Here is a 19,416-nt window from a genome sequence, read left to right as displayed (position 1 = left end):
AGTGCGTCTTGCGCAGCAGTTGTCGCTCTTTCATAAAGTGCTCTGTGGTGTGCCTCAATGGAGCCCGATTCTTCCCATCGCCTTAGCCAAAAATATATGGTCTGTCTCTAAAAAAATAGTAAATATATTTTATATTGCGTGGAATAAAACAAAGTAATAACCCAACTCAGAAGTGATAGGTGCTCAATAGCGTTTACAATGGACTGACTAAAATCTAGAAGGACTATATTTTCAATCACATTGAAAGATATTAGGGTATAATATTTTTTTATTATGTGTATTGGAGTTACGTATACACGAATTGTGTATTTTCATAGCACAGGGACGTTTCACTAAAATATATGAAATGGAATACCTACAATAGTAGAGTATTTTAAACATATTTACCATCTTTTTTAAATTTAAACCGTGATCTGAATTTACTTTGTCAATGTCTCTATTTATTCCTAATATATTATTTGGCGATAACAAAACTTATATCTCTACATAAACATGATTTAGAATAAGTAATAGAAAAATAATATCAAACGCAACGCAGTCTTATTACTTCAACAACGTAAAGTGACTTCACAAAAATAAATTAGCAAGTTTAACAACAAAAAAAAACAATAATATGAATAATAATAATAATAAAAATATAAATTTATCTGTATTAGGTAATTTTCTATAATATATAAGTTTTGGTGTATACCACGCAATAAAAATTAGTATAAAAGATTGTAACTGAAAGTAGTTCATTATATTCAAAATCAGGCAAATGAACAATATATCAATCTCCACGTAACTGTTATATGCAACTCAAATAAACAAATCTAGCTTCGTGAAAATACGAGAATGTAATGTAATACGTGTCTAAAAGTATAAAGTGCTGTAAAAATTATTAACTAATAAAAAAACTCACCGAAATTCCCGTTCTTCGTCCAATTTGGGTTACACTGTATCCACTCTCTCGTAATGATAAAATAGTTAAACGCTGCAGTTGACTTAACTGTGGAGCCATCGTTCCGAGCGAGAATAAATGAAAAATAACCTTCTCAAGCGCTTAGCAAAGTGCACCTGTGTGCGCCGCCACAGTTACAGTTATCATGCAACGGGATTGACGAATACCGCCCCCATTTCGATGTTATCCAATCGTAGAGCGTGCATTTTAGGAGCGTTCTAAGAACGCAAAGTTATTGGTTTAAAATAAATTTTTTTCTCATTTGACCAATCGGTTGGAAGTGCACTTTCTTTCCAACACGTTTACCTTTGGTAGCAGTACAAAAAAAAGTGTCAAGCTTTATGTGCTCCTGACTGTACGTTGTTAAAAATGACATTGTTGAGTACCTATAGAACTGACCAGTGACCAACGCTTACACTTAAAATGAAAAGCGTGCTTATGCGCTTATTTTAAAAAGCAGACTTTACACCCACCTCTATACACATTTTGTTAAGAATTTTTGGCTTGGATATATGGCACTTAGCACCAGTATCATCTATGCCTAACACTTTACCGTTAGTGTTGTACAGGTTTGTGGATATAAGGTACAAAAATATCGATTTTTTAATAAAATAGTCGTATAAATCTTATAAATCATTGATATTTTTAAAGTTGGATGTATCGAAAAAAAAAATTTTTTTTCGAGTATAAACGGTATTTTTATAGCAGCCATAGCAAGTTAGTGTTTTACGATTATTTGAAAATCATATGATACCCACTGTTGCCAGATTAGGCGATTTTTCGCCATTTATGCTACTTTGAGGGGTCAAACATGAGCCGTTACGCGGCGACGATATTTAAGCTATGTTTGAAATAGGAAAAGGCTTAGGCTACCTTTTTTTTTAATAAGTGCGCATTTAACCTCCATCTCACCTGGTGATGATGAGGCTCACGATGTACCATGCACATCTAAATAATGCCTATTCACTCTCACCTTGAAAAGGTCCAAGTTATAGAGTTCGGAGAACAAGTCTGCAGGTAGGGAATTCCACTCTCTTTCCGCTCGCCATATAAATGTGGAAGCGAAACGCTTCGTGCGAATCCTGAGAATATCCACGACATAGGGGTGGAACCCCAGCCCACGTCTAGTCCCCCGATGATGGAAAGAGGAATGCGGAATTAAATTATGCAATTCCATCGCACACTCTCCGTGATATATCTTGTAGAATACCGATAAGCAGGCAACTTTACGGCGGCGTTCCAGGCTCTGCAGCTTCGCCTCTACTATTTTCGAGTCACCTATAAGCCTCTTGCCACGCTTGTCTATTAAATCCAAAGTCATATATCACGAAAAGTCGGCGTCAAATGAAAGGGACTCCGTTTTGTGGACAATAGTCACGCCTTTCTTTTTTAAGGGGGGGAAATCTTTATAGATAACAATAGTCACGCCTGCATTTTGGTAGCATTAAATTTGACAAGATTGGCATCGCCCCAATCGGAGACTGCCTTAAGTGTCAAATTCAAACGACTAACCATGGACTCTCGACAAAACTGGATTTCTTCTCCACTGACCCTTCCATTGGTCAAGTACCTGTCCACAACTGTCAGCATACCCAAAGGCTCCTGGAATTAACATATCATTGATATGCGGCAAAAAGAGAGTTGCGGACAGTACGGAACCCTGAGGAACTATCGTCTGATGTTCAGTGTAGCCTTCTAAGACCACTCGAATCGAACACTCACTCAAGCAATCCGAAATCCAGTTACAAAGGTCAGTGGGAAGCCCATAAGAGGGAAGCTTGCTTAAAAGGCTTGCGTGCCAGACCCTGTCAAAGCTTTAAAAATATCTAAAGACTGCAAGGGCTTCGCCATGTCTTTCTATAGCCTCAATCCATAGATGAGAGGCGTACACAAGAAGATCCCCAGTAGATCCCCCTCGTTGGAATCCGTACTGGCGATCACTGAGAAGGTCGTTGTCTTCAAGGTACGCCAGGAGACGGTTATTAAGTATACGTTCCTCGTAGGTACGTTAGTCTTGCAGAGTATGGAAGTCACTGAGATAGGTCGATAGCTGACAGGGTCAGCTCTGCTTTCTTTTTTGGCACAGGGGGCCTTTTTTTGCGTGGGGAAATCCTCCTAGGATACCTATCCGCCGCGGGGACAGCGGGAGGTTATCCGGACTTCTACCGGCTAAAACCCCACGGTGGCCTTCTCGGGTGCTTTAGTGGGAAGAATCCGGGATCGACTTTGCGCACCGGAACCCCCCCAGCACCTAGGAGGAGCTATGTCCTCCCCCTCCTCTCCTCACAACAAAGCGGGCCACACCGCCCCGTCGTCCTCCTCGCGGCTGCTTAACTTACTGGCGAATTGAACTGAACTGAAGCATCACCGTTTCACACAAGGAGACCACTGCCTCATAGCCTGGCGGAGAGAGATCTCGCCCGATCCGGGCAACCAGGATGTTCCGCTCGGAGGCCCTTGCGGGGTACTCCTCCAGCGTGTGCTGGGCGGAATCCTGGTCCCTCCCACAGTGGTGGCACTGCGTCGTCGACTCGCGTCCGATCCGATTCAGATACTCACCGAAGCATCCGTGCCCGTGTCAGTCGTGCCGAGTGTCAGTCGGAACGTGGTGACTCACTTCCGCTGGCTCAACCAGACTTCGAGGTTGGGCAGGATCGCGCCGACGGCGCGCTGGCGCGAGATCTACGGCTGCTCCAGCCTCTCGCGCCACTTATCGAACGCCTGTCGGCGCCCCTGCCACCTCCCCACTTCCGGCGGCGCAGCTTCTTCCGCCTGGCGGAAGCGCGCGTAAATACGCGCGTCCATATCCGCCAGAATGTCCAGCGGGGGAAACCGCGCCAGGACAGTCGCCGCGTCAAAGGATACGGTGCAGTATCCTCGTGCGATCCTTATGGCCATGCGGCGCTGCACGCCATTGAGCATGGCTCTGCAACGCCTGACGCCCGTCAGTCGGTGTGACCAGACGGGTGCCCCATACAGGATACACGGATCGCACCACCCCACCGTATAAACGGCGAACTCCCTCCGAAGGACCCCCCAGGTTAGGCAGCAACCGGTGCAATGCACCCGCCACCCTATCGATCCGGGGTACCAGGCGCCGGAAGTGCTCCTCGAAATCCAGCGACCGTCCAAGATGAGACCCAACTATTTTAAGTACTGCCCCACCTGGACGTCGACGTCACCAACGCGAATCGAGAACCTGGGCGGTTCCCGCCTCAGTTTTCTGTGGCGCTACTCGCAAACCTAGCTCCTCGATTTTTTCGACGACGCCAGAAACCCCGAGCGCAACGAGCCGGATGGTCCTCTCGAAGTCCTCCCCTCCGGCGAGCACCAGGTTGTGACACAGGGGGCCTACCACAACCTCTCAAAACAATATTACTTTAGCCTTACACTGACTTTTCGTACCATAACGCGCATAAAGTAAGCTTATTGTAATGTTAAAACTGTGATGTTTTATTGGCAACTTTGTGACTATTCATTCACTCAGTTCGTACTATGACGCGACTTTAATATTGAAGTAATATTGCTCATAGGTCAAATTTAGCAATCTTAAAATAGTTACACGGATGCAATCGAAATAATATTATTGTCAGTTTAATAGTCTTAATATTGTTTTGTAATGATTAAAAGTTAAGTTGAATTTATTTATTTACATATATCTCTTCAATATTTTGTTTATTTTTTCTTTAACAGCACGTAGTAAATAATTTTTCGGTAAATAAAAATACGCAATTTTATTACGTAAAATTATAACAGCGCCATCTATATGCTCCTTGGCGAAACTAACAGTTGACACTAAACTATAGTTCCGAACTCACAACGTGACTATCACGACAGCTTGTTTTTTTATTTTTCTTCATGAAAATGCGGAATAATTATCGAAAACAACATAATTGTAATAGATGTTATTATTACATACTTTTCTTTTCCTAATAGTCATAATTTTATATAGAATGTAATTATAATACTTAAACATACTACGATAAGACGATTCGAAACATCGAAAAAGAAAGAGATGGCATTATATAGTTCATATAGAGTTATCTCTTTCCTATTTTTAGTAAGGAATAGAGAATATTGGGAAATCATTCGTTCTTTCCTTCTTTCAATCACTTTTGCAATAATACATTACCAACCAATTGACAGGTTTCGTTTTTCTCATTGTAATATGAGAAATCGCCATTTTTTTTGTATAATTTTTATAATAATACTAAACTACCGCACATAGTTATTTTTACTTGACATTGGCAAAATCATTGATTATTTCGTTGGGGCCATGACATTTAAAAGAAGAAGAAGATTACTCATATTCGTACCATGACGAATATGAGTAATATTACAATGAGCTTACTTTAAGCTTACATTGAAATAAGATTGTTTTTGAAAAGGTTATGGTAGGCCCTCACGTTTGCAAGCTTCCACGACCTGGGAACTAAACCAGTCTCAAGTGAGAGGCGATACAAGCGTGTGAGAACAGGAGACAACTCTGGCCCACAGCTACGCAAGACTATTACTGGAATCTCATCTGGCCCGCTAGCTTTATTCACGTCTAAATTTCGCAGAGTTCTGAGTACCTCTTTTTGGCGTATGCGAACTGACGCCATACTTCAGCCAGTGTGAGGTAAAGAAGGTGATAGGTTCTCTGCGGCATCTAGACGCGAGTTTTCTGCAAAGAGTGAAGCAAAAAGATTCGCCTTTTCAACCGCAGTATGAGCCAGCAAGCCATCCGGCCTCAGCAGAGGAAGTAGAGCGGCTAAAGTTTGATTCGACAGCTTTGGCAAGGGACCAAAAAGACTTGCTGCCTGTGGAAGAGGTAAGTTTGGTAGGGACCAAACTTACCGCCGCAGAGGGATGCGGCGCACATTGTCGAACTTTGCCTTGCGTAACATTTTTTTGCCCTTCTTGGCGGCCGAGTACTTTCACCAGACAGTGGTCGGAAGTACGCAATGATACATCCACAACCACAGAGTATCGGTCTAGATCAGTTATTAGCAGTAGGTCCAAGTAATTAGCCCTATGAGACTCAACATCTGGGATCCTTGTGGCGCCACTGATAAGCTGGGAAAAGCTTAGCGTTAATACAAGTTTACGCGTCTGTCTCCCAGCATGATCAACGGGAACAACCGTTTTTGATGGTGTGCATTGAAGTTTCCCAGAATGACTAGTTACGCCGTTGGTTAGGTAACATAGGTATGTTGAGCCTCATCGGACGTCTCGCTCAGATGTTGGAACAGCTTGGTCGTCTCCTGATCTCCACTGTGCGAGCGGTAGACACAGCAGTACACTATTTGTGTATCTCCCGTGTCAAACAGAAGCCACAAAACAGAAAAACTCGGAGCCTCAAGGTTCTTGAGACGCTTAACACAGATGTACACACGCGATCGTACACATGACTCCGGCACGAGGTAAAAACCTGTGCTCCAGAGTATACCCAGGGTAGATGAGGTATGCCGCGTCAATCGGACATCTGATCTGCATCTCGGTGAGGAACAGCAGCTGCGGTTTGTCGGTTTCCAGGTGGTGGTGGACCGCTTCGATATTTGAGGAGAGTCCTTAGCAGTTAGGAGGAAGGCAGTGGAACGAGGCATTGCGTCGTCCAACCAAACAACAAACTCACACTGCCACACAAGGATACAATCTGTTTGGAGACCGCGGGAACGCCAGAAAGGATATGGCCACTTGTTCCCCCCTCCGGTCGCCAACCGGCAAAGTGGAGCATTCCGGGATTTTTCGTTGGGTAGCGGGGCAACCTTTCACGGGTGGCTTTCCCGCTAATTGGGCCCCCAACTTTCCACGATCGGCCAGCGGTGTACTACGGAAGCGAGCAACATTGGCCCCCAAAAAATGAAATGTCTGGGGAATTGCAAATTTGATTGGTGATTTTATGGGGAATGGAGTTGTAAAATAACTCATTTGGGGGTTTGAATATTTCTACGTATGGGGATTTGGGGAAATAAGAGAGTTCATATTCCCCGATGTCCGGCAGCCAAGCAAAATTGTTTTTCTTGATTTTTAGGAATTTTATGGCCTTGGGTGAATATCGGCTACTTAACACACATAAATAGGCGAATTAACTTTGCAAAAGTCTGGCAACACTGTCAATACATCTTAAAGCATACAATGCGCGAGGCTGGCGCCTTATCTATCCTTATCCGGTCCACAAATTACAAAAAATTATTAAGGGTCGTATTCCAGAACTCTACTCAATGCTCATGTCAGGACTTGAGTATGATTAAAGCGCTAGAAATCATACTCAAGTCCCATAATATCCCTTACATACTTACCCATAATATCCGGTCCATTTTTAACCGACTTCAAAAAAAGGAAGAGGTTCTCAATTCGACTGTTTTTTTTTTGTATGTATGTTACGCGATAACTCCGCTATTTGTGAACCAATTTTCATGATTCTTTTTTTGTTGGAAAGAGGGTACTTCCATAGTGGTCGTCCCATTTAATTTTGAAGACAATCATCCAGCTCTAAGGGTGGCTGTTCACACATGAAGATTCATTTTTATAAATAGCGCCTAAATTTTAATATAATGAGCAATTATTTTAATGGTTGATTTTGCGATTCTTTCATTCAAGGCGTTTTTCTCTCTCAATATACTTTAAATAGTGAAAACCGATTTTTATTATCTCCTGTGTCCGGGTTTGCGTACTTTCCGGTAGCCGATTTCAATAAAACTTGGTAATTATATGTAATTCCACGTACTTTTGAGGTGGGTTTTTTTAGTACTCTGTACTGATATTATCTTTTTCATTTCCAGTATCGAATTCATCGCGTCAAGTGCTCCACGAAATAAGCCATCTTGCATTGCACCATTTACTTTGTAAAAAACTCTACCTACTACATCCTGTCTAGCCAAAGATAGAATTACTTTCCATGTATTAATTTGTATAGATCACTTTTTAACGAATATGTAAACCAAATTCGCGATTAATACTGATATTATTCAAAATTTCGCTCAACAATTTTAATGTAATTTAACATATAAACGGTATGCAGGTTAATATGAATTCACTGAGGATTTGCCAACATGTTGACTTATGTGTATGTCCATGTTCGCTAATGAACTAAGAAATTCAATTCAATTCAACTTATTGCAGCATATAAAATTTATAAAGATCTTACAAACACATTTTATTAGTTCTGTTTATATGATACCCTGCAAGGGCACAGCAAAAAAGAGCAGAGGGCACAACACTTATTCTACAAACAATATCAAAATTTAAAATTAACAAAAATTAATTTTCGTATATAAAAAATAATTATAAATCGAACGTTACAGATTCATTAAAAACAAATAATAATCAATTTTAATGTAGGCATAACTGTTCTATCAACGAATGTATCATGGACATACACACATCAAAAAAAGTTTGCGATCAATAGCATAAACTCCTATAATTCTTTAAATTTAACTTTATCAAGAAAAAATCTATGTTGTATGCTTTCTTTAAATAGGATTTTTATTATTTATTTTAAAAAATTGAGCCATTAATCATAATGTAATAGTGATAGAAATTTCATAGAAAGAAAAAGACTGTTTAATTAAACTTAAACAACAATTTATTATTAAAAGGTGTGAATTCAATATAAAATAACTCCTCCCCTGGCTCGAATACATGCGAAGATCCTCCTGGGCATGCTGAGGATCAAGTTATCCAGCATTTCCTGGGGTAACCTATCCCATTCTTCAATAGCGGCTTCCCTGAGCTCTGGAACTGTCTGGGGACGTGGCTCACCGTTCCATACTGCTCGTTTAAGAGCATCCCACGCATGCTCTATTGGGTTTAAGTCGGGCGAGCCGGCAGGCCAGTCTAATCGTGTGATATCGTATTCTTGAAGAGCAGCATTGACTCGTTGAGCTCGATGTGCGGGCGCATTATCATCGACCAGTACAAATTGGTGCCCATGGTTTACTCGGAATGGTCTGACGATATCATCAATAGCAACTGCTTTGTACATGTCTGCTGTCATGAAGCCCCGATACGGGATCAAAGGCGTTCTAGCTCCAATCATAATGCCACCCCAAAAGGACACCGATTTTCCGCCTTGCTGAACTGTTCCAGTGGCAGATCTTTGTCTTTCACGGTCGCCTGGTCTTCTCCAGACACGGACACGTCGGTTATCTGGATGAGTGCTGATTCGGGATTCGTCAACGAAGAGACAGTTTTGCCAAATGTTTTCGTCCTCACCTTCTTCATTTTGCCGAAGTCTAGCCCACATCTTCGTTGTTGACGTTGCCGGGAATTGAGCGGAGCTCGCCAAGACCTCCGTGCTCGTAATCCAGCCTGGTGCAAGCAATTGCGAACGGTCTGCGTGCTAACTTCAAGCCCAGAGGCGGCCCCGACTTCTGCTTTTATTTTAGTGGCGTTGATTGTTGGATCACGGGCTGCCAGCAATCTAATATAGCGCTTTTGGGCAGCTGTCAAAACAGTTGGGCGACCGCTGCGGGGTCGGTCAGCTAAATTCCCCATTCCGTGATACCTCTGCAACGTAGCCACGACACAGGATTGGGATATAGCAAGTCTGCGTGCTATTACTCTCGTGGTGTATCCTTCTTCCCTCAAAGTTACTATTCTAGCTCGTAAAACCTCTGATAATCCTCTTGGCATTAAAAAAATATCTTGAATCGCTTATAATTGACTAAATCAGATTTCTGAATGAGCGTAAGCTAGGACTGAAAGCCTTTTTATATGAAAAAAACAATTGAACGGGGTCATTGTTTTATGTTCTAATTTATTTTTAAATAAAGAATCTAAAAAGAAGAAAAAATCATAATATAATCTACAGTAACAAAAAAGATTTCAGTTTTTCGAAGTGATCGCAAACTTTTTTTGATGTGTGTACATTGGTGGACATACGTCTATTTTAAAACGTTAGCTGTGAATTTGATCGCACCTCAATTTCAGATACATTTAATTTCCGGTTTAGTCACGAAATTTCAATGATTACGGTAAGAAGCCTATCAAATTATTAGTACAGTACAGTATGAGTACAGTAAAATTACGTAGTAAGGCTTCATTTCATCACATTTGCGAGCGTTTATTCAAAGAGCTTGGTTATATTTTCTTGGTTTTTTGTCGGTTTAGTAACGTTTCGTTACGTAACGATACGGAAAAAGCTGTGATCACATTGTGCTCTTTCTAACCATACAAAATTATGTACTTATTTGTTACTGTTCAAATGCTATATAATCCGCGACCTCCGTAGTCGAGTGGCTTGTACATCGCTTTTCAGGGTTTCCCATGTCTGAGCCCCCAGGTACGATCCCCGGCCGAGTTAATGCAGAAACCTAACTTTTCTATATTGGATCGGGACTGGGTGTTTATCGTACTGTCGTTGTTTTAGATTTCCATAATACAAATGCTTAAAAGTTACTTACTTTGACATCAGAGGCAAGAAAGACCAAGAGATACAAAGACAGAAATGGAGGTACAAAAAAGAAGTAAAATAATGTAAGCCTACAAGAGATAATAAATTTAAATGGAAATACTGCATATATTCAACTAATGCTGGAAAACAAAAAGCTAAATAGAATGTATTCTGATTTTGACAAAAACGAACGAAGGCTGAGACAACAAAATTATCGGCTGAAAATAAAAACCTTGACAACTTTTTTATTATGCCTAGAAAAAAAATTAAATTGTTAAATCAGCTTATATTGCGAATAAAGACTCACTACGCCTCCTCGCCACGTCGTCGTGGAGTGAAAGGGAAAGAATATAATCGGTTATTTTTTATTTCCCAACTGTGCCCAAGCCCTTATTTTCCGTTTTGTTACTTTCCATTTCTTTTCTGTTTAGTTACATGTACAATTTAAATGAATATAACCCATGTATATGTTTTTTCAAACAAAACGCAACATTCCGAGCCTTTGCTGGTCACATGGTTACAGCTGTAAAGGGCCCGACACTTTGGTTTGTTTGATAAACCATGTATATGCGACTTAGACCTGAAACAACAGTTTCATTTCCTATATATAACAATCGCAAAAACCTAATAAAACAAGGGGAGTGTTGAAATAACTTTATTTACTAAATTACATAGGTAAATAGATAATGTTGATGTTTAACTAATAACAATAATATTTATTGATCATTTTCATAATCAGCAGGGTTCTTAAGCTGTCGCCTATGGTGATCTCGTTCAACCCCTTCAAACACCAGGTACCCAATGATGAAAGCTGCAACAGAAGTATAAAGTTCTCAGAGAAGTTTATTTAGTTTATTCAAAGAGAGCTAATATTAATATTTTTTTTTTACAATACAGGTACTAATAACTCAATTAGGGGTATATAAATATCTAGTCAATGAATTTGATCTATGTTTAAACAATAAAAGATAAATTTGCCATTTTCTTTCTACATTTAAATTTGATAATATATATATAGTCATAGAAACAGATGAAAGAGATATAGAATCAGATGATAGAGATATACAATCAGATGTTGGAGTCTCCGCTGTGCATAGTCTCTTGGGGAGGGATCTAGCATCCTGAAACTGCATTTAATTACGCGTATTTAAAACCAGATTTTACAAATACATAATTATAGATTCTTATATGTAGCTGAGGAAATCATAAGTAATTCTTAATTGTTAATCTTTTGGATGACATGCAGAGGTTTGTACAAGTATGGATTTCTTTCGTATTTATAAACTGATTAAACTACAATTAAAATTTTAATTTGAATCGCAAACTACGGAAAAATAAAATATAACTTACGAGGGGCTACTCTGAATACACTTTCACGGAATCGTCGGAAAATATTTGGTAATCCATTGGAGATAGCACCAGCGTATGCCCGCTGTTCGTGAGGTGACAATTTGTAAGTAATTAATCCTCGAATCTTAGCAAGCTCACCAAAGTGCTTTCCCATTTTCTTCAATTTTACCTTAGATTTATTACGTAATAATCCAAACGTTCTTGCTTCTGCGTTGCCTACTTTTATTTTCCTTCACTGACTGACAATGACACAAGCGTGCAGTGTGACCAGATTTAAATTGATGATCCTGCTAGCTTTTCGGCTAAAATCTGCTAAACTTTTGAAAAAATGCTAAAATTGTGCTAACGCATAACTCCTATGTAGTATAGAATTAAACGCCACTTGTATTTATTTCCTAATCGTTTAATCTGTATAATAAATTTTACATAACACATTTTTCCACAAAAAGACCCATTCTGATCTGGGTTCACAAAGCTCTTGGCTATATTGAAGAAAATACTTATTTTTTGGTTTGCGAAGACCTGTCACAGGAAATAATGGCACTAAAATGTATGCATGGGGTGGACATTCTCGGGTCGAGCATTACTGTGTCGTACATTACTGTGTTGGGCAATATAGGGACTCGAATTATAATATTATTCTCTTTGGATAAAAAAGTTGCTGTTTCAAGCTATTACTACTCTACTGAACCAATACCATGTCGTCCTTACTTACTTTCATTCAATTTTAAAGCTCATTGAATCAGTTATTACGTCTACGGTGATGATAGCTACGAAAAAAATTAAAGCCAATGAACTTCCACGCACACACATGTTATTTGTCAGTATCAGTCACAGTCAGTCAGTCAACACAACAGCAACTTTGTGAATGTGAAGTGAATTAGTTTCGTCATCAAAAATTCCTAAGAATTATATTTAAGGTAAAAAAGCATTGTATTTTTTTAGAGCCACGCCATATAGTTTGTTGTTGAGTTTTGCTCTAACTTACTTTTGGGATACGTTGATTTTTCATACATCATTTGGTACACTGGGTCACGGTAATTTGTTTTTCTGATATGTATTCTACGAAAAACATATAGACCATAAAAACATGTACTTAGTAATATTTTTTGTACCCTTTCACCCTGAACAAATAGTGTATAACAATTTTATCGTTTTAAATGTTAATAACAATGATCTATTCAATCACAAAGCTAAAGCTATTACTTCTACAGACCTTTATTTCTTGGGTATATTCAATGCAAATTATAATTTCGGTCATGTAAATTACTGGACTGTTTTACAACTTTCATGGTGTTCTAAATATAATTTTAATAATAATTGTATGTAATAAATGTAATGATTTTATTACTCATATTTATCTATTCATAATTTTGTTTTTTGGTGCAGTCAAGAGCATGCCATGCTTGACCCTTAAAGAGTAACATTTTACTATAAGCCATTTAAAAAGATCCCTCTAAAGTTTCAAGTTTGACATGCTCTTACTTGATTGTATAATAGAAAAACAGGTAATTTGTAATTCTTTTGCATTTCTGTCTGGTATTCATTTATTATATTTGTGTTTGTATGGCTTATGTCACAGTTCACGAACATCACATCATTCTTCATTATATTTCAAATAATCTCCTATGAAGTCTAAGACTACAAATGATTCAAATTACCAGGCTGGAGATATAATCACTGAAGATTCACAAGAATTATATTGTATACAGACATCTATAGAAGGTACACCTGCAGAACCTGAAAATCAAACCTCCCGTGAAGCGGAAAACGGCAACGTTGAGTTGACTATTGTTGAATCTAGGCTTGTTGAAGAAGACATGGATGGAGATGAAAAGAAAGCACAAATATACTCACCAAACAGAAAACCTCAAAATGGTGGGGACCATGTACTTTTGTATATGAAATATATTTAAACAATTCTACAATCAAAAAATGTATGATATAGTGATTAAAATTTATCAACAAATGTAGATTAAAAAAATTATTATTATAGTCACATATTTTTAGCTAGCCCGTTGATAAATAATGAACTAGGGAAATTTTTGCCAATTAATTAAAACTTATATGTGTATAATAATGGTTATGAAATTTATTTGCAGCAATATATGTAAAGTATGCAAGTTTATTAATATTAACTTTACAAAATGCGGCATTGGGGCTTAGTATGCGGTATGCTTTTACAAGGGAAGGAGAAAAATTCTCTCCACCAGCAGGTGTGAACACTTTGTTAATTACTCATTTATTACTAGTCAAAATAATAATTATGTTCCTATTAATGTTAAATGGTTTTTATTTACTTTACAGCAATACTCATGGCCGAATTATTGAAATTAGTAATATGTTTATTTCTCGTAATTCAAGAATCTGGAAGTCTGCCTACTGCAGTACACTCATTGTATACCACAGTTATACTTAACATAAAAGATACATTACGTGTCGGAGTGCCATCATTTCTTTATGTTTTACAAAACAACTTACTTTACGTATCTTCTTCTAATTTAGATGCTGCTACTTATCAGGTACATAAACTTCCTTACTATTACACAATTATAATTAATAAAAGTTCACTGATGATAATGAAATCTTTTTCAGGTGACATATCAGTTAAAGTTGCTAACAACTGCATTCTTTGCCGTAGTAGTTTTAAAAAGAAAACTAAAAAGGTGGCAATGGATTGCTTTAGGTCTTTTAGCAGCTGGTATAGCAATGGTGCAGCTATCATCTACTACCAAGGAGGCTGTACCTACAGCAACAACCAGATCAGAGTCCAAAGTCATTGGATTTTGTGCAGCTTTAGCTGCCTGCTTTATATCTGGTTTTGCTGGAATTTATTTCGAAAAAGTTCTTAAGGAATCCGATGTATCAGTAAGTATTATTTAAAATTTTTACTAGATTACCAGTGGCGGATTTGCAGTCTTGTCCGCCCTAGGCTCCAGGCCCTGTAGTCAGTACCAGCCGTCCATTTCTCAGCACTCATCATATACTGGTAGACTACGTAATTAATTTACGTAATCGATTTCGATACAAATTGGCAACAAATGCCAACTTTTATCGAAATCGATTCAGAAATATACTATTTAATATTTTTCTAGAGCATTGATTTGATATATCTCTGTTAGTTTACGGGGCGAACGCCAGTAAAGCGCCCAGCCGGCATGATTTCCGACATCTTCAACATTTATCGACATATTTCAGCCAACTGACACAAAACCTAAATAAATTATACATTTAGCCTTCCTCATGAATAATTCTGTCTATTGGTGGAAACCGCATGAAAATCCGTTCAGTAGTTTTTAAGTTTATCGCGATCAGATAGACAGACAGATGCGATAGTGATAATATGTAGTGATCTAGTGATTATTCATTACATTATAAATATGTAACATATCTATATTTTATACATAAAATGTACGTAAGTGATTTAGAAAGATTATTGTTATACGGTGCAGTGCAGCCCGCCATAATGTGCGTGAGCCTTTAGAATATTTAGGTACTTTGGGATATTTCTTGTTATAATCAGTTAATTTTTTATCACAATTGGCCGCTCTAGGCCCGGGCCTACTGGGCCTTAGGGCAAATCCGCCACTGTTGATTACAAAGTATAAATAACTAAATTGAACTAAAAGAATCTCTGGAAATGCTTGTTTGATATTTAATGACTTCTATGAAATTTAAATAAAAGTGAAACTCGTTTTTAAATTTCGAGTTCATGAACTAGAAAATCGATTATGAATTTCACTATTATCATGTATATAAAGCTACAAGTTCTTACGGATATTCACGGAAATTATTAGAGATAGGTAGGAGGTGCTCGAAGGAATGTCATAGAGGGTAGCACTGGTCAACTGCCTGGGTTAAAAAAAATTCAAAATGGCGATTTCAAAATGGCGGCCGAAGAAAAACTTGCTTCGATCCGGCTGAAAATTGGCATGCGAGGGTCTTTAGGAGTCCTTAATCGTAATTTGGGGTCAAAAATTTCTTTTCGCAAAAATTTTTTTGAATATGGCTGCCATATAAGTGTTTTTTTTTTTCTTTTAAAATAGCTGCCGAAAGAAATTTGCACTGATTCGACTGAAAATTGGCATGTGAAAGCCACTAGAAATGCTCTTAAATCTTAAATGATAATATATTGTGCTCAAAATTTGTTTTTCGTTATTTTCAAATATGGCCGCCATTAGAAGCGTGTGTTGGCGGCAGAAAAAAAATTGCTTAGATCCCTTTTGTAAATTGGCATATGGGGGTCTCTAGGAGTGCTTGATAATAATTTGTGATCAAAATTGGTTTTTCGCCATTTTTAAATATGGCCGCCATACAAACTCTTTTAGCGGCAGATAAAAATTTGCACTAATTCGATTGAAAATGGACATGTCGGGATCTTTATGAATGTTTAATAATAATTAGCGGTTAAAATTTATTTTTCACCATTTTTCAATATGGCTACCGTACAAACTTTTTTGGCGATAGATACAAACTTCTTCTAATTCGACTGGAAATGTCGTAATGGGTAAAAATTTTGTTTCCGTTGTTTTTCGATATAGCCGTAATTTATTTATGTAACTTGCTTTGCACGGACTGCAAATTAGCACGAAAAGATTTCTAAGATTGTTTGATAATAATTAGTAGCCATAATATACTTTTGTAATTTTTAAATATGGCCGCTATTTAATTTTTTTTTAAACAAAGTCCTTAGTGCCGGGGTCCGCGGAGGGCGAAGCCCGAAGCGTCCGCACGCCTTCGTATGGAGGTAATTATACAGCGTGTCCCAAAATTCAACGATAAGCGGGCGCTGGAGGGTGGACCTGCGCATAACTACTTGAGGAAAAATGGGAAAAAAAATTTATATCATTTCTTTTTTCAATTACGATAAAAAAATTGTTATTCTTCGAAAATTTACTCCCTTAATGATATTTTAAATCACCACGACCACAATTTTTCAGATATTTCTGATGTTTTTATTTTAACGGCCACCTAAGTAGTACTGCTGTCTACCACAACTCTTAAAATTCCCAGAATGCCTGCAATTTTACAAAAAAATCCATCATAATATTTTTTTTCCTTGAAATTTTGAAATATTTTTACCTGCAGTGGACTTTCACTCATCGTTTTGTAAAAAAAAAGTACGGACACCACTGCGGCAAGTATTTTTAAAAATTGACGCAACTAACCAAGATTCCGAAATGGTATAATACTTTAAGAGAACTAGGCGCAAAAAAATATTGGTACCGTTTCTAAGAAAGACTAAATTTCTTGATTATTGTTCTTATTCATAATAATCACTTTCACTATGTGCCGAAAAAAGATTATTTGATGCAATTTCTTGGAATTTCAATGGCACATGTGCGTAGTCGATACAATTTAGAAATTAGAGAGAGAAAGATAGCGAGAGATATACGTTAGAAAGAGATAGATAGATGTCCTTTGTTGAATAACAATAAAGCAGGTACTTAAAAAAAATGTTGCAAAAAATATTCGTACCATTTTTAAGAAAGACTAAAATTCTAAATTACTGTTCTTATTTATAGTAATCACTTTTACTATTTGCCGAAAATAGGTTTTTGTTGCTGAAATAGTTGAATAAATCAAAACAAATGGTATTTCTTCATTTAATTTATTTATTGCAAAATTAACATTATAGTAAATGTTCAAATTGTTTGCCACCAGCATTAATACATGCACGACATCGCCTTAAAAATGATCGTTTTATCTGTCGTGCATATCTTCTACCGTTGATATGAGCCGCAGCTTGATTGACTTTTTGCCGAAGCTCGTCCAATGTTGTGATGGGTTTTGCGTAAATCCTGTCTTTGAGACAACCCCAATAGAAGAAATCCAGGGGGTTTAGGTCGGGTGAACGGGGTGGCCATAAGATAGGGCCAAGTCGCCCGATCCAACGCCCAGGATATTCTTGGTTTAAGTATTCTCGCACAGGACGGGCGTAGTGCATAGTCCATATGGTGGAGCTTGTGACGTTTCAGAATTCGATGTGCCGTACTTTTTGGGATTCCCGTAGCTGCTTCTATGGCACGTACTGAGGTAGTTGCATCAATGTTTATTTCATTGAGAACTTCTTCATCGCATTCCGATTTCGGTCTTCCAGCGTTTCTTCTGGCAGATGGAAAATGACCCTCCGAAAACGCTCGATGCACATTCAAAAATACTCGATAATCCGGGTATCTTTCAGTGTTTGGGTACCTTTCTCGATACAATCTGCTGGCAGCGTTAGCATTGCACCGACATTCTCCATAAATAAGGTGCATGTTAGCGTATTCCACCGGTGTGTATGGTAGCGGCATGATAAACGACAATCAGTTCAAAATACGCCAAAACTCCAATTCACAGTCCAAAGTGATGCCAGGTCAATTTAGTTTGCAGATCACTTAAATCCAGTCCAATAAGCCAAGCCAAAAGTCGTTAGTATGAGAGCTACGTCAATTGATTACGGAAAGGTGCGCAGTAAACAAAGGAGCAGAGCGTATTGACTTGCTGAGCACCGGAACTTCTCTACCTGCGTTATTCCTATTCAACAAAGGACATCTATCTATCTCTTTCTGACGTATATCTCTCGGTATTTTTCTCTCTCTCTAATTTCTAAATTGTATCGACTACGCACACGTGCCATTGAAATTCCAAGAAATTGCAACACATAATCTTTTTTCGGCACATAGTAAAAGTGATTATTATGAACAAGAACAATAATCAAGAATTTTGATCTTTCTTAGAAATGGTACCAATATTTTTGGCGCCTAGTTTTATTAAAGTATTATACCATTTTGGAATCTTAGTTAGTTGCGTCAATTTTTAAAAAAACTTGCCGCAGTGGTGTCCATACTTTTTTTTTACAAAACGATGAGTGAAAGTCGACTGAAGGTAAAAATATTTCAAAATTTTAAGGAAAAAAAATATTTTGATGGATTTTTGTGTAAAACTGCAGGCATTCTAGGGTTTTTAAGAGTTGTGGTAGACAGCAGTACTACTTAGGTGGCCGTTAAAATTAAAACATCAGAAATATCTGAAAAAATGTGGTCGTGGTAATTCAAAATATCATTAAGGGAGTAAATTTTCGAAGAATAACAATTTTTTTATCGTAATTGAAAAAAAAAATGAGATAGATTTTTTTTCTTATGGTCCACCCTCCAGCGCCCGCTTATCGTTGAATTTTGGGACACGCTGTATATAAAATAATAAAAATAGCGAAAAACCAATTTTAATCACAAATTTTTATCAGACACTTCTAAAGAAGATCTCGGTATGCTAATTTTCAAAGGGAACACAGCAATTTTTTTCTGCCACTCAAGAACGCTTGTATGGCGGCCATATTTGACAATGGTGAGAAACCAATTTTGACCACAATTTTTATCAGGCTCTTCTAGAGGCCCCCGCATGCCTATTTTCAGCCGAATCAGAGCAAGTGTTTTTCGGCAGCCATTTTTAACGAAATAAATGCTTGAATGGCCGACAGCCATATTAAAAAATGGCGAAAAAACTTATGATCCCAAATTATGATTAAAGAGTCATAAAGAGCTCCGCCAATTTTCAGCCGGATCGAAGCATGTTTTTCTTCGGCCGCCATTACCCTCTCTATCTCTTATAGTAGTAATAGTTTCTATGAGGACCATGAAATTTTTATGGCGGCCATCTTGTTTATTTGAATTTCAAACAATTTTTACATCCCCCTCTATGTACACACATCAAAAGTGTCAAGTGAATATTTTTGAAATAAAAATTATTTAAGCAATATTTACCA

At 38.0% G+C, this 19,416-nt stretch overlaps 2 protein-coding genes across 6 annotated transcripts in view; one reads left to right on the top strand and one right to left on the bottom strand.

Moving 5' to 3' along the window:
* Positions 1-10,960: 10,960 nt before the first annotated feature.
* LOC113235444 (cytochrome b-c1 complex subunit 8-like) lies at positions 10,961-11,885 on the bottom strand. The gene is made up of 2 exons (XM_026471127.1): positions 11,670-11,885; positions 10,961-11,130 (listed from the first exon to the last, which is right to left on the bottom strand). The coding sequence occupies exons 1-2, from the start codon at positions 11,821-11,823 to the stop codon at positions 11,036-11,038; spliced, it is 249 nt and encodes an 82-aa protein (XP_026326912.1). The 5' UTR covers positions 11,824-11,885; the 3' UTR covers positions 10,961-11,035.
* Positions 11,886-12,453: 568 nt separating this feature from the next.
* LOC113235203 (UDP-N-acetylglucosamine transporter) overlaps positions 12,454-19,416 on the top strand; it is an 8,358-nt gene continuing 1,395 nt past the window's right edge. The window contains exons 1-5 of one of the 5 annotated variants that reach the window (XM_026470824.1): positions 12,454-12,589; positions 13,252-13,547; positions 13,772-13,885; positions 13,977-14,191; positions 14,265-14,537. In XM_026470824.1, the coding sequence (XP_026326609.1) occupies positions 13,298-13,547; positions 13,772-13,885; positions 13,977-14,191; positions 14,265-14,537 (852 nt within the window). In that variant the 5' untranslated portion in view covers positions 12,454-12,589; positions 13,252-13,297. Of the gene's footprint in view, positions 12,590-12,620; positions 12,707-13,124; positions 13,548-13,771; positions 13,886-13,976; positions 14,192-14,264; positions 14,538-19,416 lie in introns of those variants that run through there. The other 4 variants (XM_026470827.1, XM_026470828.1, XM_026470826.1 and 1 more) reach the window with 4 other exon arrangements.

This window comes from Hyposmocoma kahamanoa, unplaced genomic scaffold, assembly GCF_003589595.1.
Source record: "Hyposmocoma kahamanoa isolate Upper Pololo Valley unplaced genomic scaffold, ASM358959v1 87, whole genome shotgun sequence".
Classification (NCBI taxonomy): Eukaryota; Metazoa; Arthropoda; class Insecta; order Lepidoptera; family Cosmopterigidae; genus Hyposmocoma; species Hyposmocoma kahamanoa.
The sequence above is the reverse complement of the archived record's forward strand: the minus strand, read 5'-3'. Positions and strand labels throughout refer to the sequence as shown.

Coding starts and splice junctions, on each gene's coding strand:
- LOC113235444 (XM_026471127.1), bottom strand. CDS start 11,823: ATGGGAAAGCACTTTGGTGAGCTTGCTAAGATTCGAGGATTAATTACT. Junction 11,131..11,669: donor TGTATTCAGAGTAGCCCCTC/GTAAGTTATATT, acceptor CTTCTGTTGCAG/CTTTCATCATTGGGTACCTG.